At 38.6% G+C, this 21,449-nt stretch overlaps 1 protein-coding gene across 6 annotated transcripts in view; it reads right to left on the minus strand.

The window, feature by feature from the left end:
- Positions 1-19,530, minus strand: part of GPR155 (G protein-coupled receptor 155) — a 57,433-nt gene extending 37,903 nt beyond the window's left edge. For 4 of the 6 annotated variants that reach the window (XR_012831061.1, XM_075710803.1, XM_075710806.1 and 1 more), the window contains exons 1-9: positions 19,419-19,530; positions 12,925-13,430; positions 7,572-7,971; positions 6,027-6,192; positions 4,583-4,738; positions 3,416-3,499; positions 1,910-2,030; positions 482-566; positions 310-400 (exon numbers count right to left, since the gene is read on the minus strand). Coding sequence is in view for 5 of the 6 variants with exons in the window: in XM_075710803.1 (XP_075566918.1) it covers positions 310-400; positions 482-566; positions 1,910-2,030; positions 3,416-3,499; positions 4,583-4,738; positions 6,027-6,192; positions 7,572-7,971; positions 12,925-13,384 (1,563 nt within the window). In the remaining variant the exon portion in view is untranslated. Of the gene's footprint in view, positions 1-309; positions 401-481; positions 567-1,909; positions 2,031-3,415; positions 3,500-4,582; positions 4,739-6,026; positions 6,193-7,571; positions 7,972-12,924; positions 13,431-19,036; positions 19,056-19,418 lie in introns of those variants that run through there. The other 2 variants (XM_075710804.1, XM_075710805.1) reach the window with 2 other exon arrangements.
- Between the last annotated feature and the right edge of the window lie 1,919 nt (positions 19,531-21,449).

A 21,449-nucleotide genomic window follows, 5' to 3' on the forward strand; every position in this document is an offset into this window, starting at 1 on the left:
AGTCACCAGAAAAAGGGCTCTGCAATTCATTACCGCTCGTAAGTCTTTTCGGGAAACCTACTCCCTCTTTTTCTTAGTCATACCTGCCTAAACATGAAGGTCCTTGTTCAAACAAGTTTTCCTAATGGTTCATTACAGAAATACATTTTTGTATCAATTTATAAGCATTCTATAATTATACTGTTATTACGGTAGCCTGTACTTTGACAGAAAGCTACTTATATAAGAAGCAAACAGAGAACACAATTTCTCAATAATGTATTGAACATGGCAGATGTCAGAAGTGATGAGGACAGAACACATTCGTACCTGATATTTTCCATAGAAAAAGGCAGAGTCAATACTAGTGTTGTTACATTCACCAACAATTAGTAAGATTCCCACCAGAAGTGTTGGGACTCTGGAACAGCAAAATACAAAGAAAGTAACATATTTAGCATGCTCCCACTAATTCTACCAGAAAAGACTTGAATTAACTTACCCCCATCCAGCTATGATAATAAATCCAATGGGAATCTTTATGGCTTCTCTCTTCCTCAACAGAAACAAAGAGAAAGATAGAAAACCTGGAGGAAAAAAAAAAAAAAAAAAAAAAAAAAAAAGCCTTGTTTACTCTTAGAAAGGGAACAGATAAATACAGAGTCTAGAAACTCTATAATGCAACCTGCTCAATAACTAAGATATTCTTCTCAGACCTTCAAATAGTCCAAAATTGTTTTTATAGTTGTATTCTGAGGAAGTAAAATAGAAACACCTATTATCTTAAAAAAATTATATTAATGAAACATTGAAAAAATTCCAGGACATTTTATGTTAAACATCCACTTCTAAATGCTTAGAAAGGTTCACAAGTGTATAAAAGACGTCATAAGAATGTTTAAGACACAAGTAACTAATTTCTTAAGGTATCAACAGCAGTTTTTCTAGACTGACAATCTTAAGTAACCAACAAATAATGTTGTATTCTGTTGTAACATTTCTTTAAAAACTGACTAGTCCTTTATAAAGGATGAAGTCAATGATAAATTTAACATAAAAGTTTTATGTGTTTTTACATATATAACTATACACGGGAACATCTTCTGGAACTGCCTATTCTATTAACAACTCGGAAGCTCAGCAACATTCCCCATGCTGAAGCAAAGCTAGTATTTATGTTAGGCTATACTAAACATGAGCTACCTATTTCAGCAAAACACAAGTACAACTTACTCCACAAAAACACCACAGGAATTAAACCCTTACACTTCTGGACTTAAGAATGGTATAAAAAGTCTCCTGAATACCCAAAGTCTCTTTTATAATCATACATGTAAGGTTCTCCCAGCTTCTTGAGGCATCTTTCAATCCCGCCTATTTCAAGTAATCCCTTCATTAATCATCTACACCTGCAGAACACACGCATTGTTTTTAGAAATTACAATTGCCCGGGAAAGAAATGTTAAAGCTACTTTCTTTGGTATATCTCTTCATTCTGTATTTCCTACTTTTTTGAGGCACTAAGTTTTTAAATCTACTTAGTGCTGAATAATTAAAATCTTAAACTCTGCATTGATTAAAAATCACCAATAAGATTTTGACTAGCTGAAGGGCAACCCATCACAATTGCTCCATTTGTAATTGCTTCTGCCTTGAGAGCAGGTTCTTGTCTTTTGTTACTAGCTAGCAAGGCTGCTGTATCTAGCAAAGACAAACATGACCTGCCTAGGTACAAGCTTCCAATAGCAGAAGCAGTGCCTGACACCAACCCCTGTGTTGCCAGTGCTGCAGCTTGGTGCAGCTTACAAGTATGCATATTTGTAGAACTACATACAAGTGAAAGGAGCAATTACTCTGAAGAATATAATAAAATCATTTTGGTACATTAATCTTTTATTACAGTACCTAGGTTCTGCTATAAAAATCGTACCTGTCCACAGGTAGGTGCTATAAAGTGAGCTGTAGAGGAATATAAATACTAGGATCTGCATGGTGATGTCTTTCTCTTTAACAATGAAATTCCATGCCACCATTCCAATGCAAGCAATAAACTGGAAAGAAAGGTAAGATGCCATCATTTAAATTGGGAAAGCAGGATGACAAGAAAAACTGAACACAGTGTAATATAGCTACAATAAGCTTCAGAACTCCACCCTCAAAATCACTGGAGTGTGATTTTATGAATAGGATAGTTCTCATAGCAGTAAAGCAGTGCAGCAGTAAACTCAGTATTACAGTTATGTCACTGACTACGGTACCCTATTTTCAGGAGGGGTTTTTTGACAGCAATTGTATAGTTCAGGTAAACTGGAAGTAAGGCAAGTTAGAAAAAATATATAATCTTTATATATGTTATAATAAGTAAAAAGTAAAGCTTTTGTTAAGTACAAACCATTTATCTGAAATGATTTGGACATGAAGCTGCAGTCAACAGATGTTTGTTCAGCCAAGAATTATACAAGTTTTCACTCAGTGATACTGAATATATGACAGTTTTAGTACTGAAGGAATCTGAACAGAATTATTATGGGAACAGTAATACAGTAGTTCAAAATTTTAAGATGAAAACTAACTTTGCTGTTATAGACAAGAAGCACCTGCAGCTCTCATACATGACTTTTTTTTCAAATGTGACTCCATAATCAGACCTCAGAGAGTTTACTATATATTTTTCTTTTTAAACTACAGAACACTTCAGAAAGCTCTATCACACAGATATATTACAAGCACAGGCTGTTCTCACTGAATTTAACAGCAGTTGTGCAGTTGACTTCAAGGGAAGAAGGAACATGTACTCTATAGTTTTCTCAGTTTAAATAAAGTCAATTTAATTTGAATAAATTAATTAAAAATAAATTAAATAAAATTAATTTAATTTAAATAAATTTAAATTCATCCAGAGCTATTTGGCTTTGCCCTTCCTTAGCCACCAGCCATGCATTCCCACACTGCTCCCTTGCATCAGCACTGGCACCTGTCTGATCTCTCAGCAAGCCACTTCAGGGAGGCAAACCAGCATGGGGATTAGTTTTCTATTCAGCTCCTTGAATCAGGTCACCACAGAGTCAAACACACTCTATGGCTGATCCTGGCATTCCTGACTTTGGATTGGCATAAACTGATACAGAAGTGCCTCAATAGTGTTAGGCAGTAACTTATAAAGCTAAAAATATATTTCAGAAGCCACTCTCCATCCTGATTGCTTATAGTTCTGTTTGAAAACCACACTACCAGCATCAACTATAATTTTCTTCAAGGGTGTATTTTAAGGCACAGAAATTGTTTAGACAAGTCGCACATTAGATTCCCCTGCCCTCCATAGATGGCTACAAAGATATCACTGTAGAAACCAAACTTGTAAAAATGTTAAAAGAAAGACTTTAAAAAAAAAAAAACAAAACAAACCTCACGCAACAGCATTCTTCTTACTACTCACCTGAGCAACAAGTAGATTTGTTGTAATCATATGAGGAAGCTGTTTGTATTTCTTACTCAGAAGAACAACAGTAAGAGACCAGATCTGTCACATAAATAAAAATTTAATTTAGGAGTAAAACAAACCCCAAAAGAACAAGATGAGTATTCTGGCAGACTACGGTGAAATTAAATACACAACAAATCTTCTTGAAAAGTTTCTTAGCAACATGACTACTGTAGTCAGCTCCACACCATCTGCTGCCAGTCCTTGTGCCTCAGCAACTATAGCCAGAGAAAGCAATGCATCTTTGTGTTCTCATGATGGTAAAATATTTCCAGGAAGCACCAAGAGCTTGCCTCTAGTGTGCAGAAGCCTGGTTGTTCCTTAGGACATAAATGACCACACAGTAGCCTGGCAATTTAGAATTTAAAATTCCCCTCCTTCCCTGAATCTCCCAAAATGACCTGTGACAGCAAGGGGCAGCGTTCACTTGTGGCTTCCCCTGAGGCACAGTTCAGACAGCTTCAGTAAGACAAGTTAAGAAAATTCCAACTCCCTCCAACATGGATGTTTTTACTTTAAAAAAGCAAACAAAATAAACACGCTATCTGTAGTGCCTATAAAGCCAAAACACAATTCACATTGGACTTCTGGATTATCAACCCACTTTTTAAGAACTGTGCACCCAGAATTTCTAGGAAAGCAATTTGATAAAACTAAATTAAAACTTCCAAGTTCAACATTTTCATTAATACTCATTAATACTTCATTAAATAAATATTCGCTGACATTTCTGGAGCTGAAGTTTGTACACAGCCTCCATTACTGTGATATCCAAGCACCTCACATGGCTTGATGAAATTATTCCTTGTGTAAGCTAGTACTGTTATTCCCCCACATCTTGTTATTTAAAAACAAACAAACAAAAAAAACCCCAAAAATGAAAAGGACAAACTCTTAAGCCCTGCACTAGTGCTCTAATTCACTTACCCATCTTCCTCTACAGTGCAGCTTTCCAGCTCACCCACTGTTAAATCAAGAAGATTTTTAACTCCTTCCTCATCCTTCTGCAACAGGATACGATGGGGAAATGAGTTGTCTTACCATGACTTGATTTGTTGCTTATGTACTAATGCTACCCTGACATGACAGTGTACTTTTGTATTTCACTTCATCAACACCTACCAGAGAAATGAGGCTGACAATACTTATGTCAAAGCTAACATTTTGGAGTGCAGGTGCCAGTGGGTTGGGGTCCATAGATGGAATGGTCAACAGCCACGCAGAAACATACATAATAGGTGCAGACACAAACGTGCTTATCACCATGCCTGAGGTAATCTGCAAAGAGAGTCAAACAGAAACAAGAACAGAGTTAATCAGATCTCAAGCTAAATAATCTGTGTTCACGAATACAACCACTGACAAAATTGTACCTTCCAATTAAACATACATAGACCTTGAACAAATCAGAGTTGTTTCTATAACAAATTATTTAGAATTCGAGCCAGAAAGTATCCATTTTATACATAGAGTTAAACTGAAAATTTTAACAAGCTTCTGAAACAGTAGGAATAGAGAGTTCCCTACTGCAAATTCTTACAGAGCTTTTTCATGGGTGTCAAATAAACTAATGACTACAGTCCAGGGGTGGATTTACAATGTTGCAATTTACTTTTGGATGCAAAGATTCACACCATAAATAAATAAATAATATGCACCAATTCATGAGAAGAAGCCATATATATTTGCATTTAAGTGATTTTTATTTTGGCTTCTCATTGTCTTTCTGCTTTCTAGAATTTGCACAGCAAAGGAAGCGTGAATTGCTACTCATACTATAGATACTACAGATCTCTGTTTTGAAGAGATTTCCTGAGTTTGTTGGGCACAAAATTCTATCTTGTAAGGTTTACTTTAGTGGTCTTTTTTTTGTTTTTCCTTTTCTTTAAAAAAAAAAAACAACAAACAAAAAATAGATAACATTAAAAACAATGGAAGTCAACAGGAATGTTTTAATGTCACTTCAAGTGGAAGAAAGGAAACAGTTATAAAATTTGTATTTTAAATTGAAAAGATAATTGATACCGTCTACTATTAAAAAAAAAAAAAAGTAAAATGCATTTCTATTGCACGATTTAACTGAAGGGCAACACAACAGAATCAGTTAAAGCATAAGTTCTTCCATAAGTTTTCAGCATTAAGCTAATGCTGTTCCTACTGAAGTCAGCAACATAATTACTGTTGTTTCCTTCAAAAACAGTACCTCAAAGATAAGATCTTTGAAAAAAAAAAAAAAAAAAAACACAACAAAGATACAAGTTCTTTATATTTAAAGTTATCCTAGCTCTTCCTACTAGAGTCACGAATAGGAAAAGTATGAGGACTTATTAATGAACATATACTATCAAGACACTTGAGACATTAGGAAAGAGTACTCTGCTTAATTAATAACCTGAAATATAATTTATAGTTGATATCTTCGGAGTATAAGTAAATCTTATAAGCAAATCTAAGGAGTCAATACTACCGAAAAGCAAATTCACCAAGCCTACTTATTTATTTAAGTATTTCATCAACAAATATAAGCTCCAAGTTAGTACATGTTTCGGAAAAGCTAACTACATACAATTCCTACTTCCATATTAAATTGACTTGCAAATATTGCGACACCAGGTGCTGCTGGAAAAACTCCATAAAGAAATGCATAGTTTGATAAACTGGTGTGGTTGACTGCGCTGTCACTCTTGTCCAATAGTTCCACCATTTCTCTACAGAGAAATGGCATCATAAGTCTGAAAAGAGAGGGGAAAAAAGTAATTAAAAAAAAAAAATTACTCAGGCCATAGCAATAGACTCTTCTTTACTCAGAAAATGAACCCAAAGGAAAATAGTATTCAAACAAGCCTTAAATTATGAACAGCAAAATACTGACATCACTTTGAATGATTGCCTTTACTGTTACCATGACATTTACCAGCTGCTTAACAATTTCATGTCATAAGTTAAACAAAAAAAACCCATACACAAAAGAAACATTAAAAAAGACAGCAAACTCTGGGAAATAAGCACATTCTCTGATTGTGCAGACACGTTCTTTGTATAAGCCTGAGATTTAGAAAGGTAAAATATAAAAAACCCCCCTCATTTTTCAACTGTAAAAGTAACAGTAGCTATAAGCAGCCAGCAGCTTTGAAACTTAGACCACCTTTCTGCAATCTGTGTGAAATATAACAAGGGCTCAAGCTTAAGTATCCTATTCTGAAAGTTTCGGCCAGCAAAAAAAACCCCAAAACCCTGCATCAATGCTATTCTGTTTGCCTTTAGCAATACCCCAGATCTCACACGGACTCACTATGTAAACCTTACACAGGCTAATTACATAAACTCACCAGTAAAGCAAAGTGGTAACATTAAAAACCATTTTTTCTCATGTTCTTACAAAATTTATCATTAAGCTGGTTTACAAGCAAGGTCTTTAAGTTTGCTAGTTAGTTGTACTGATATTCCAATGCATCTTCAAATGTTACAGTATAAACTTAACCACCAAACAATTGTTCTATTATGTTAATTGTAGCTCCATAGCAAATAAAATATTTAGTTCACCAGTAACTGAGACATATTCAAGGGAAGATAATGATGGCATAAGTTCTAAATACAAATGGTCATTTATTCATGCTTAAAAGTCAGACAGTTTAAGAGTGTAAAGCAATCATTTTTAAGCTCTTCCAATATAGCAGTTTCAAAGATTTCTAGACCAAGGTAAACCAACTAATTGAGACGTATTGTGTAATCCAAAGAAAATACAAACACTAATAAAATAATACTTAAACTCACTCTTGTCTAACTATTTAACTAGTAAATTTTAATTTAAGCTAGTAATTCCCCAAACATCCAATTTGTGACAGATGGCCTGCAGGCAGTCCATGAAGCCACAGCACCCCTGAATTTTCGTCTCTGCAGAGCCCAACAACAGGTTTGTGGTGCGCAAAACTTCTTTTAAAAGAAGTTGACAGTTGTATACTATCAGAGTTTGGGAAGCACTCTCCCAAAATACTGGAAGTGAAACATACTATCACTATAATGATTTTGAGAGAAAAGACATCTGACCAGTATATTCAGAGCTTAAAGCGTCTAGAGAACAAAATTATAGAAGTACATAAATAGAACTTACAGTTTAGCTGTGATGAGAAGGATCAGTGCAACAAACATACCCTTTGTCAGTTTTTTTGTTTGTCCCACCATAGTTAGTCCAAGGTAAAAAAGTGCGGAGCCAGAAAATGAACTGCCCAGTCCATCAAGGAAGTTTTCAAGATATTCGGGAATTTTCTGGCCAAGAATAAAGTTTGAGGCAATTCCTATGAAGACCATGAATACAATTGGGTTCTGCAAAACTCGAAGGAGTGCTAGGCCCACTATTTTGATTTTGCTCTGTGACACAGTGCGATTATCCCTCCACTTCTGGATTTCACAGAAGATAAACCCAAGAGGGTTTAGCATCATAAGAGATATTGGAGCCACTAGGTAAATGTACTGGAGATATTCTGGGTAAGTGGTTTGATATAAAGCTTCAACTAGAAGACAGGAAATGAAAAGTGATGAGTGATAACATTTCAGTACAAAAACACATTAATATTGAAATTAAGTTTTGTTGTCTGAAAACTAGAGAAAAATGATTTCATTATCCTTCAGAAGTAACTACATTTACAATCGATATAAGATGATATAGTAAGAGAAGTGTGCCAAATCCCCATTAGGCCACAGTCATCTAATGAACACATTAAAGATCAAAGATTAACCACCTAACACTATTTAATGATTCTATGAATAGTCAGTGTTTACAAGAAAAAAAAAAAATGAAATATAACAATCCCACACGCCCTTTGAGTCACCCCAAATGCTGAAAAAAGTTGGTTTTTTGCTGAATTGCTTTTCCTCCCCAGAAACATGACAGTCGTGGAGAATAACATGCACCTTTGCAGGACACAAGTTGCTTCTCATCTCAGGGGAATCCCACATCTTTGGAATTTAACCAGTTTTCAGTGGGTAAATCAGGTGTAATCTTTCTATGCCGATTCTGTACAACACAGCAAAGCACCAACCAAATAGAAAATACATTAGCACATAATTATTAGTTCATTTTCTGGGGCTACTCAGGACAAGAGTTATCGCTGTAGTTCTGGTCCCTCAAGGAACTTTAAATCCTAAGCATTTGTTTTCATTGCTACCACAAACTTGTGAGTCAAGGTAGAACTGCTTTTTATTTCAAGTTTGTGCTAACAGATTCAAAAATCATGAAAAGACTCTGGAAAGACATATAAGATTATAACCCACAGTATTTTTAAAGTAGGATTTTGTTCTCTTTTCATTACAGTAGCCTATACTAAGGCCAGGAAAGTCACTTGTAAAGCTGCAAGGTCTAGAATCCTGCAGATGTTTTTGGTCTCCCTATTATAATTTCATTATTTCATATTGAAAAACGGAAAAGAAAAAGGAGAAATTATGCATATGAAGCACTTTCTCACCTAAGCAGTAAAATAATGTTTAAAGTGCCATCACTGCTTCATTTTTGCATTTTAAATGTGTTTTATAAACAAAGAGTTCAAGTGATATTACTTTATTTTAAAACTTCTAGGTCTATACTGTTGTATTTCCTATACATGTATTAAATGATGAATTAAATCTACCAAAATTGCCGTTTAGCTGGTTAACAATACAGAGTTTATCTGTTCTTCCCCAGGCAAAAGTATCTTAATATGCAGATGCAATTCTATTTGTACTACAAAGAATATAAAAAAAAGGAAGGACTATTGCATAAATATACCTACTGGACCTTTCTATGGGTTAACTTAGCACTCAAAGTACTAAATAAAGTTTAAGATCACTAAGCAGCCAACTGTTGCAGGTATTTCCGTTTCCCCATGTACTAAACCTGTTCTTGTTCTGAAAAAGTTTTCCCTCGTGACTATGTTTTTCAAAATCCAAAAGATTTTTACCTTCATATTAGTTAAGCATCTGGAATGACAGGATCTACTAAGCGCTAAATCAGCATTTACTATAAACAGCCTTCTCTTTAGATTGAATAAACTGACATTTGCAATTATTTGATTTCCATTATATAAGAAGGAGCACTAAAGGTGCTTTTCCTCTTACAAACCAAGATTAAAGTACATATACAAGAGCTACCTGTCCTAAAATCCTGACTGAACTGCTGAACAGAACTATCAAGTTTGTAGTTAGTTACTGCATTTAACAAGCCAGTTTTAAACACTAAATATATTCTGATAAATAACACCACTTTAAACATGCTGGACACTTTTTATGTAAGTAAAAATTTTCTAAAACCCCAAACCTTAGAGCAATGCTTTTATGCTGCTTTACACAGAATACCCATTTCAATCAAATGCAACTCAACAAAAGTCACATGTAAATAATGTCTGAGTGAAATATGTAGTAAACCATTGTTTTTTGGCAAAGTGAAACTGTATACTTAATACAATATATTAAGTTCTATAAATAATTTAACTGAGGTATGAAGTCACAATGCATTTTCCTGGGTAGCATAAAGTGGAACCAGTGTAGATTGCTGAGTCAGTGGGAAAAAAATCAGAAATCATGCTTAAGGAATCATTAAGACAGTGAAAATAATCCACAACTATCTCCAATGAAAAAATTTTCTTTTTATTTAAATCAAGGTGTCTGCTGCTGATCATAACAGAAGATTGAAATTAAAAGATATTTTAATACTTTTTTAAAGAAATCAAATTTCCACATCCCAGCTGCTTAAAATTACATATAAATCACACACTAGTTGTTTATGCTTAATACAATTAGCACCATTAGTCATGGTAACTGAGCCATCATCCACACAACACTTCTGCTACACCTATGCTTTAATACAGCACTGGAGAGTAGATGAAGCTGTTCTGTCAGAGTTGTATCATCTCACCTAGTAATAAAAACCAAAAAGACAAAGCTTGCTATCATAGTAATTCTATCTGTATCAGGAGGTCTGCTAGCAAATCTCCGTACCAGTTGTTTTTCTCTCCAAACCAACATCAGTTTGTAGTGTAGAACTGTCATAACAGTGATTAGAGAAAATCAGTGGTGATGTTTGAAAATTTAATCTATATTTCAATTTTCCTATGTGCAAATCTTTGCTCAACAGCAAAAAATAGCATAGTGGTTATTAAAGAAAAAAATAATTACACAGGATGAAAACTCAGGACCTTATTTATCTATTTAAGAGTTCAAACTGCCTTTTTAAATAGCATTATTGTAATACACAGATCTGTCAATACTGATTTTTTTCCTTTACAAATTTCAACTGAAGCAGCCTTTAAAAATATATTTCCATCAAAAGATCAGTTTTTGCTCAAAACACTACCTACTGTCATACACAAAAAGAAATAAGCAACGCATTCTTTGTTGCCTAGTCCTGCAAACACTTCAGAGAAGCCACTACCAGTAAAAAGTTTGCACACCTGACAGCATGAACCAAACATTGCTGAAAGTTTGGGGATGGGACAAGGGAAAGGACAGGAAAGGAAATAAACAGCTCTGAGAAATTAACAACCCTGAAGCGCCTACAGTCTTGCTGTTGCATTAAGTATTCCAGTAAAGCTCTTAATGAACTAAGTGTTGTGAATTTGGCTACATTGTACATAGAAGAAATATTTTGTAAATCATGAAATATTTGAAGAAAAATGCAATCTGACAAGAAAGTAATTCGAAGTAGAAATAATGTTTTAACTAGAAGGATACAATGGAAATATGTCCAGACAACCTCAAAATAGAAAAAAAAAAGAGAAACCCTAATTGGCATTTTAATCCAGTAGCAAGAAACAAAGACACCACAGTCCTCACAGCCTTCTGTGTGATACACTTCTGATTTCTCTCAAGAGGAATAAACCTCAGGAGATGCAACTGAAGGAAACAAGGTATTTTCACCCAGGGAAGAAAAGTTTGCAATTGCATTTGTCTGTATTTTATACATCCAGCAAATTTGAAGAGAGTAAAAAAGATTCAAGATTCTCCTGAGCATGCTGCCCTGGAAAAGGGAGAATAAAACTGCCAACTCCTCCATCTAAAATATGGAGCTACCTGTTGTTACATATAATCTGGAATTGCATGTTTAAGCTTCCTTTTTGTGACTGTATTTTCAATTCAGTAATCAAGTATCTTGCTTTTTGCTTTGCTAGAACAAACTTGCTTTCTTTTTTGTTCTTAACCTTGTCTGGGTGATAAAAGTGATCTCAAGAGAATTTGAGAGGCACAGAGCACTTTCTCTTCAGGGAGCAGCAAACAAATAAAACATAGTCCAGGCATCCTCTCCAAATGCCTTCCACTTGAGGTGTATTTTAAAGATCCTGATACCTGCAGTGTGTGTTCCCACACCAGCCACATGGGTCAGCCTGGGGAGAGGCAGGAATGAAAGCTACATTGGCACACAAGAGCCTCTCAAGGCAGGTAAAAAGCACTGCAATTCAGATGGTAGCAGGTGGGAGAAGCCTGCTACAGCTCCCAATCACTTCCTAAGTATCATAGTATGTATGGCTAAAAGCATATTAACATACCATTAAGAAAACCTATCAAAAGGAAAAAGGAAAAAAAAACCAACTTCCTTACCAAAACGAAAGAAAGTAATAGTCTTGCAGATTCTGATAAAATTAAGTTTAATAACTGATATTGCTTGAAATTCAGAATCTAGGCTTACAAGAACAAGAGTACACAGTTATACAAGTTATACTCTGAATGCCTCTTTGTTTTTGTTTGTTTGTTTCTTAGCTTCACTGGACTAGTGGTTAGTTACACATCCCAAGAATGGCACCACAGCTGCATAAAATTCCGATTTGAGATACACAAATGCAAGTTACCACAAATCACGCAGCAACCTTGCTTTTAAAAGACAGACTTCTTCCAAGACTATATCCTAAAGCATGTCTACTGGCCACAACAGAATAAAGATTAAGGGATAAAATATGATTGGCTACATAAATTAAGTGGCACAAAAATGAGAAGTTTCTTCTGAACAGATTTAAAGTTTGTCACACACTCCACAACCAGTAGGCATCAACATTATGGACAGATGTTTTCTTTGAGCTAAGCCAAGAGGTAATGCCAAATGAGTAAAAAACACACTACAGCTATTTCAGAGACCACAGGTACCGGCTCACACTTTGCAAAGCAAGACATTTTGGTCTTGAGGGAAACTTTGGCAATGTAAGGTAATTTATACCAGTTTTGAAATTATATTTTAAATCCTTCCCCCCCACCCCGATCTGATTAACATTACAAGATTACATAGACCATAGTAGTTGGATTGTTTTAAATTCTGCCTCATTCATACCAGTTGACAGTTTTCTTCCCTTACATGGCCTGAGGTCAAGAAAAGTGACTTGAGAAATGGCTTAGATAACTCATAACTTCAGTTCAGAATTCAGTTTCAAATTACAGAAAAATAAAAGCAAACATGTCTAGAACACTGAAAAATAGTTTTAAAGAAGAAAGCATAAGGAACTACTTACCTATTGGATATCCCAGTGCGAAGTCATTGCTTTGTGTAGCAAAAATAGGGAACAAACCTGCTTTGCTAAATCTGTTCTCAGGACTGGCTACCAACAATGTTAAAACGCAGACTAAGAAAAACACAGCAGCTTTGGCAACTAAAATACTGTACAGGAAGGACCAATTCACATTAGAAAAGTTAAGTACCACCATGTTTTTGAACAGTAGAGCTGGGAGTGCAAAACGGGACACAAAATTTCCCAGTCCTTTGGCCTGAGTTGTTGTGATAATGTTGGCTCTTCCAGCTATGTAGCCACAAAGAATTATTCCAAAGCATTCTAACAAGGCTGGGAAAAGCCTGCTTATTGACATAGAAGGAGTACCGCCAGTGGTATTGAGTCCAACTTGTCCAGGCAAAGAAATAGACATATTAGCTGAAGATGAGAGGTTCTGTGTATTGAAGTCTGAATAGTTATCCATTTCCTTTGACCACGTCTTCCAAAAAAAGAGCTTGAAATGATCTCATCTGTAAAACAAACACAAAAAGTATTTACTTCAGCTTCCAAAACTGTGTTTGTGAATATTTATGGAATCAGGCTTGCTGACAGAAGAATTTACACTTACAAGTGCATTACAAATAAATAATGAGACAAATAATAAGTAGCTACAGAGAAACAACCCTGAGAATGAAGAATGATGAAAAATCATTCCATACACACATCATCTTCACACTTCTTCTCACAAGTCCACATAATTCAACAAGACAACTGATAGAGGCTAAAAATTCCCCAAGAAATTTGAGGGTAACACTGAAATATTAAAACTAAATGTAGACTGGGCATTCAAAAGGCAAAAAATCCGCTGGAAGGAAAAGCCGTATAACAAGGATTTTTTTGCTATTATTCTAGCATGCTTCGCATGCATTCCTTGCTTTCCTGAACTACCATTATAAGCCTAGTTAACTCTCTAACAGGAAAGCATGAGACTCTTTACATACTTGTTAGCAGCTTATAACCTTTCTTACCTCCTCAACTCACTGTCAATTCCCAACTACAATTCTCACATACTCTTTGTTTTCAACTATCAAACTGTTAGTTTTCTTTTCTAACTCCTTTTGTTTGCCCCAGGATATCTTATCTCAGGTCCTCCCTAAACCATGTCCTCCTTGGTTCTTTTTCCTTCACAATAAAAATACACTTTAAAGTTGCAATATTAAATCCCATCCTTGACCCCCCTTTAACTGCTGCTGTTCACCTCTGCTTCCACACGCTCAGCTTTACGCATGGTCGGGAGTCCTCCTTCACCTCCATCTTTAGATCCTATTTAATCCAGGTTCTGCCCCTAAAACAGCTCTTAGCAAAATCCCGAGAGGCCAAAATATTCTTAAACTCTTAGAACTGGTGTTCCATTTTCATCCTTTGTGACCATCATACACCTTTATCGTAATCATTATCTTCCTCAAATTTTGCCCTTCCCATATCTTTTGTAATTACAGCTCCTCCTAGCCGTCTGTACTCCATACATCTCCTCCCATCTCTACTTGTTCCTGTAATATTTACATGGGAAGATTCCTCTAAGTTTCTGTGGGTGCATATAGGGCTTGTTCCTCTTCTGTCTCCTTACATCCTCTGCCTGTGTATTTTCATAAGCACTTACTCAATAATAAATAGAGCGCTCTTCCTAATCCAGACCTATCTTCTGTTAAAACTATCATCACAGCCCGTCTCCAAAACCTCTTTTATGAATATCCTGCTGTCAATTCAAGTCCAATGAGCCTGAAACTGTTCTCCTCCCCAACAGATACTCCCTCAGTTACTGTGCCGTGTATCTGTTTTCCTAGAGACAAGTGACAAAGGTTACAAAATCCTCTAATTTCAGGGAAATGCAAACGTACTGAACTCATATTCATCTATAATTCTGTTGCAAGGAAAAATCTTCATAGTCTATCAGTATCAGTTCTTTTTTTTTTTTGTACATTATTCTACAGACTCATTCTCCGCACATCAAAAAAACCTTGGTTTCATATTATTTCACAGTCTAAGCTTATGCCCTCTTAATCTATCACAGAATAACAAGACGAATGGTCCTTATAAGAACATGAGTACCAGGCAAGGAAGATAAATTTGACCAAGTAGTGTCGCTTCTCCACCCTGGCACAAAAACATTTGGCAAGGCCCTCTCTACCTTTGAGAAAGATTGAGAGATCAAATCATCATATCACCCTTCAAGCTTGTACCTAGCTTTGCGCAACTTTGACCTCTCCCAGTGTTTCAGTATCATGGGCTAATGATACACTTTCCAGTTAGCAAGCGATCAACATATGACACAGTGGCCAATGATCTAATTCGTCACGCTATTGCTTACCCATATTCCTACATACAATTCTTTAGGCCTGCAAGAGTTGACATTTAAGTATGCATTAAGTATTTATGTACAACAGATATGTCTTGCAACTCCTGATCTTCACTTGTTACCAGCGATCCCCTTTGAAAGGGCTGACTATAACATAGCAGGTTCTATATGCCAGTAGACACGTAAAGTCTGCAGATCAGATGAAGAGAGAGGACATCAAACACCAATATTCAGTGGTCAATAGCAACGTCTTGCCAGAAACAGATATGGCTTTGGTGATACAGCTCTGAAACACGTGCAGTCCATCAGCTAACTCTGCATACAAAATTTTGACATGACTTAAGTCCTAAAGTACTCTGGAAAGGAAATCATGATAATTTACCCCATTTTGTATAGACAGAAACTAAGGCAAAAGCGGACTGATTTGCCATAAGCCATTTAACATACCAGTGGCAAACTGAGATTCCCAGTTCCCCAACCAGTGCTTTGTACAGCACAATGGCTAGATCTGTGCAAATTAATGACTGGTTTAAGAGTCTTCCTAGCCTCTTTGTATCCTATCCTCAGGGAATAGAGAAGTCCTAACACTCAGGTAAATAAGCAAGTAAATCAAGTCAGAGCAAAGGTGAGATCTTGTATGCTCTATTTCACACCCTGGCATCCAGCATGCACATATTCACATGCAGCATAAACTCTTTGACTCATTACTTTTATTTATGCCTGAGGCTTTTAGTAAGCAATCCTACAATGCTGTTGTACTTTATCTGGACTGAGCAGCTGCACCATCCAAATCTGTCCAGTAGCCTTGGCTACCTCTTTTCCCAAGGCAAATGAGTCTCACTCCAAGTAGGGCTTATTTCAAAGGTTGTATTTTTCTTATGTTATAGATGATACATTCACCTAGATGTATTTGGACCAGGAGCCCAAAGCATTATCTACCATAGAAGGGTGGAAAAATTTGCAATAAATAAAGCAGACAACAAACCATTTCTTCTACTAGCAAAACTTAAGGAAGTTGTTGGGATTTGCAAAATGTCCAAAAGAGGATCAGAGGCAGATTTCCAACACGGAATTTTTGAAAGCAGCCAGCCACATTCTACACTAGCTGCAAGGTGAAAAGCAGGTTTTTGGCACAGCCCCACCTCAAATTCTTCAAGGTTGCAGTACTGCATAGAGGTAAAACTCCTGGCAATGCAACATATTCAACCTACTCCCTGCTCTGTTAATGTATTTTTTCAGCAATAAGATAAACGTGAAGCTTTTTTAACCAAATGCAACATTTGATCTGTAGTGGAAGCGTACTTTGGCTGTATCTGTCCTTAAATTCTGCCATTCCTTCTCATCACCCATGCCTTCTTATCCAAGACTGTATCTTTTAACACTGTGTCAATACTAATGACAAAGTTTATTTTCTGATATTCTTAACTGACCAAAGCCACAGTCTACATACAGTTCATATAGACTTTTACCACTATAACATCTCCTTCCTCTCTTTCTCTCCTGAAAAGTGGTTTGAGCTATCCAGGCTTTTTGTTTGCACAGACTAAGCCTTCACAAGCGAGTCTATCAATATAGCTACACAAGCCCATACTTTTAAACCAAAATCGTGCCTAAATTAATTGAACACCTCTCTTCCCTCTGTATTAACATTATTACTTCTCCTCATAAAATCACTACAAAATATAGGAGTGCCCTTGTTCCCATTTTATAGTTCAGGACTTAAATAGATATGCAGAAGACTAACTCTCTAGTTGTATCAGTCAGCAGCATGTGCTAAATCCTTTATCTTCCTCACTAGATCAAAACTGACATGGATATACGCCCACACATCCTACAACCATCTTTTGTAGAGTGCCACAAATATTCCTGCAGCCTTCCTTCAGGCTATCTTCACCTTGAACTTCATTACAAGGGGCCTTGTAAAGTCAGTCATGCCAAATCTTTGGTGAACCACATGAGTTTCAAAGAGAGAAACTGCATCACAGTAAAACCGCTACTGGCACTCCTTAGAGGGCTTTGAGTGCACATTATCTCTTCAGCTCCAGAGATGTGCATGTCCCAAAATATTCACATTTAACACAGATTATCTAATGCAGAGCTGTGGGTATTCTCCAGAACCGCAAGCTCTTGCAGAGCATGCTGCTTAGCACAGTGAATACATCTCTCGGCCCCTTTTGCTCTATAGGATACATACATTTACACAACTGTTATGAGATTATGTAATGACTAATCACAGATTTAACACACAGCCTTATCACACCTGGGCTTAACTCAAACTAGCATCTCACATGAGCAAAAATGTCTTCAATTCCCAGTACTTAATGAAATTGAAGATGACGCAAAACCAAAACTTTACATATTCTGCACAGAAACTCATCTGTTCTTACAGTAGATGTAATAAATTAACTAGTCAAATGACACTAAAATAAGAAAATATAACACAGTCCCAAAGGAAAGCCCTTAGCTCTGACTCCATAGGATGTATGATTTGTGGTTATCCCTTCAGGGATTGAGATTTGAATCCTTGAAAACTCAGACACAGCTGCACTGTTGGGAACTGCCGGCCAATGAAAACAAAGCTTTTAGGAATAACGCGGCCTTATCTGCTGTTGACTGTGTCAAGCGTAGCTGCTTGCAGCCAGACTGTCAGCTTGCATTCGTAAGGAAGGACAGAGCAGCCAGCACGAGAGGAAGCCTGGTATGAAGACCAACAATAGACAGAGAGCAAGGAACAAGTGCAGTTTACAATTCCCTTGAAACAAACTGGAGCACTGATATTTGCCCACTTCTCTCGTAGGCTGTCAATATTTGTAAAGTGTTAAAATTCACCAGACCAGAAACTCAATTCTCCAGCAGCTGTGAGTTAAGCAATATCAGGTTCCTCTCCGAGTACCGAAATAGAGAAGTTGTCTCCTTTTCCAGCAGGAAAATCCCTTTCATCATCTTTTTTAATGAAAGTCAAGGACGGTATGAGAGAATAGAAGAGATACGTACATCTCTCTGGTCTCCCACTCTCAAGCTTTCAGCTGATAATCACTCTCAGGATAATTCTGGTGACACTGGCTAGGCTCTGCACATTGTTCATAAATTATGTCCCACAATGTGGCCTCATTTCCTACTTTAATGCAACGTAGAAACAACCCAAGGATGACACATTATTTTATCCAGGAGGCTGAAAGTAGAATCGGGGCAGGAAGAGTTACCATTTTTGGCAGCTCTACCACCTCATCTTCAGCTCAGATAAGAATATAACATACGTATGTTCATGTAAAAGTTTGTACAGTAAGTCAAAGAGGAAGCAACCTGACAGAGTTACAATGATAAAAGTGTGAAGAAGTGATTACTGCTGTTCCGGCTCCTGCAAGTTAACCATAATTTTTACTTTTCTCTCTACTGGGCTAAGAAAGCAGATAGAGGATAATATTGTAATGGCAATTAACCCCAGAAGTGAGCCACCACCAGCTTGAAATCCAGACAACACGACAAGAAATATGAGACCTTAAATGTTTCTGAGCAGCTGTTCTTCAAGATCACATTTCCTTTTTCAGTTTTTTTCTATGCTGTCATTACAAGAAAGCACCTGGGCAGCGGAGAAGCCGCATGCACAGGAAGCCCAGCGAAGCCAAGGCCTGCCGTGAGCGCACGACTGGCAGAGCTCACAAAAGCAACACTTAAAGCTACATCAAAATTTGTCTGTGTGGGTGTTCAGACAAGACCAAAGGAAGCAACAGTTGCCAACAGCACAAAATACCAAGCCAGAAAAATGAATGGAAAACATACCTTCCCTTAATTTTCAATTAGGCTCATGTTGGGGCTTGTCAACAGATAGATACATACTTCTGAAGCAAATGGCAAAACACTTTTCAAAATACAGATTATATTTTATTGTCGGCACCCCTTAAGAAGTGCCTCACCCCACTTGCCAAATACGGCTGAAACATCTTTTGACTTGCAATGAGAAAGCCACAACAAAACAAGTGCCTCTCGCCTGCCCCTTCCTTGCCCATCGCTGCTCTCCTTTCCGTGGTCACCCCAGCTACGAACACACAGCATTTGCACTCCCAAACACCCGAGACACAAAAAAATAACAGCACCGTCCTGTGTGACAGCTGACTCATTAGAAAATAAAGCTAGAAGTCGGGGGAAGGAGCGGACAGCTTACCTACTTAGCTTTTGGCAGGCGCCTCCGCACAAGGGTACGTATAGAGGATTTGTACTCTGCCAAGGTGAGAACCTCTCCAAGGCCGAAGCCGCCGGTACCGAAGCCCGGGAGGGGAGGGGAAGGGAGGGGAGGGCAGGGCTGGCCCGGCCTGGCCCGCCCCCGCCCCGCCAGCGGCAGCCCGGCACTCGCAGCCGGCCCAGCACCCGGCGGGGCCGGCCCCGGGGAGCGCCGCCGCTGCGCACCGCCCCCGCCGCCCGCCCCGTGCGCCGGAGGCCAGGCCCGGGCCGGCGGCCGGCCCCGCCGTGCAGGGCCCGCGGGCGGGCAGGGGCGCCGGGCTGCGCGGCGGACGTCGGCGGGTGGGAGGGAAGCGATCAGCCGCAAGATGGCGGCGGCGCGCGGCCAGCCCCCTCAGCCGGCGGGCGCAGCCCTCCGCGGCGGCGGGCGGCCCGGGTGCTGCAGGCCGCCGCCGCGTCCTGTACCCGAGGGCTTCTCCCGCTCTCGGGAGCCGCCTTCCCTGGCGGGAGCGGAACCAGGCTCCGCCGCCTCCGGCTTCTAGCCAGGGCAGACCGAGGTGCCCGCTGCCACCTGCCCTCAGCCGGGCCCGGGCCCGGCCTGGCGGCGAGGCGCTGCCTGTCGCGGGGGCAGGGAGGCTCGGGGCAGAGCCTCCACTCACGGATGTGCGGCAAAACGCAGCCCCCGGCTTTAGCAGAGACCAGCGCGGGGCTCCCCGACATTTATCTGCCCGGGCCAGGGCCGCCGCCCTCAGTCCGGCATGGGCCGATAACAGAGCTGACTCCCGGCCTTCCCGGCCGCTGCGAGGGCAGCCCCGATCCCGGGACTTCCTGCGCTAATTTCAGCTTTTGTAGCAGTTAGAGAGCTTAGAAACAAAAACAGAAATAAAATGCCATGTTTTCCACGTGGCGTCAGTTCCTCAAGGCTGGTCAGACAGTGAATGATTTTCCCAGTAAAAAAGAAAAGCTAGTAATAGCCAAAGATTTTCTTGCTGAAAAAGAGGATCCAGCTTTCTCACGGCTTCCCATTTTTAACACAATTGAGGAGACAGCGGTTCAAGCTGCCCATTTTCTAGGAACTAAGCTAGATATTGCTGCCGCAAAGAGAGCAAGTGTGAAATTCTGTCTGTTGTGTACTTTCTTCCATAGTTTATTTGACCCAAACCAGCTTGCCTTACTTGTTAGGTGTGGCAGACGCATGGCAATAGGAATCCTAACTGGAGTAAGTGAGCTTTCTTGGCGGACGTGATGCCATCCAGAGTCTGTGTGCTCAGCAGTTTTCCCCCCCAAACTGGGAACTTCAAGCAAAAAAAGAACCGCTCCTCTTCCCCTTTCATGTAACACCCAGACGAGACCGAAACAGAGGGGCAAGGAGAACTATCTCAACCAAAAAAGATGTATGTGATTGACAATTTATGAAGAGCTGTCTCAGATATGATCTAATAAGGTTGCCCATAGTCAGTTCAGTTTACAAGGTCTATTGGCACAATACTTACAGGAACCTTACCAGAAACAGATCAGATACTGTTCAGTAAAAGGAGCAGTATCATCAGCAACAACGCAAATAACCCTTAAGGGAATTAAATGAGAGGCCAGGAAAGGGTTAAGAAAATCCCATCAAAAATGCAGACAGGGATAGAAACTGGTGGGGATAAAAAGGACTGTTGGAAGCTTTCAGAAGGTACTATTCGTTGATATTGTATGTCTGCTTTCATTTTAATTTAAAGGTACTGATGCTTAATGAGTTATTTTTCGTGTTCCTGCACTAAAAATGTATATACTTAATACAGACCCCAACTGACGTTTAGCAGCAATGCTGATGCAGAAGTCAGCAGCTGCCTCCTCTCTGCCTCTCATTCCTGCCCCATCCTGTCTCTACCTTGGGCCAACACAGCCCAGCCGAAAGATCAGTGAGGGCTTGTACCAAAGCTGTGCTGACAAATGCACGTTTATTGCTAGAAGGTGGTACAGCCCATTAGGTAACACTCACCTGCTGTAACATTAAGGGGAGATTTTTTTT

This window comes from Pelecanus crispus, chromosome 5 (genome assembly GCF_030463565.1).
Source record: "Pelecanus crispus isolate bPelCri1 chromosome 5, bPelCri1.pri, whole genome shotgun sequence".
Taxonomy (NCBI): domain Eukaryota; kingdom Metazoa; phylum Chordata; class Aves; order Pelecaniformes; family Pelecanidae; genus Pelecanus; species Pelecanus crispus.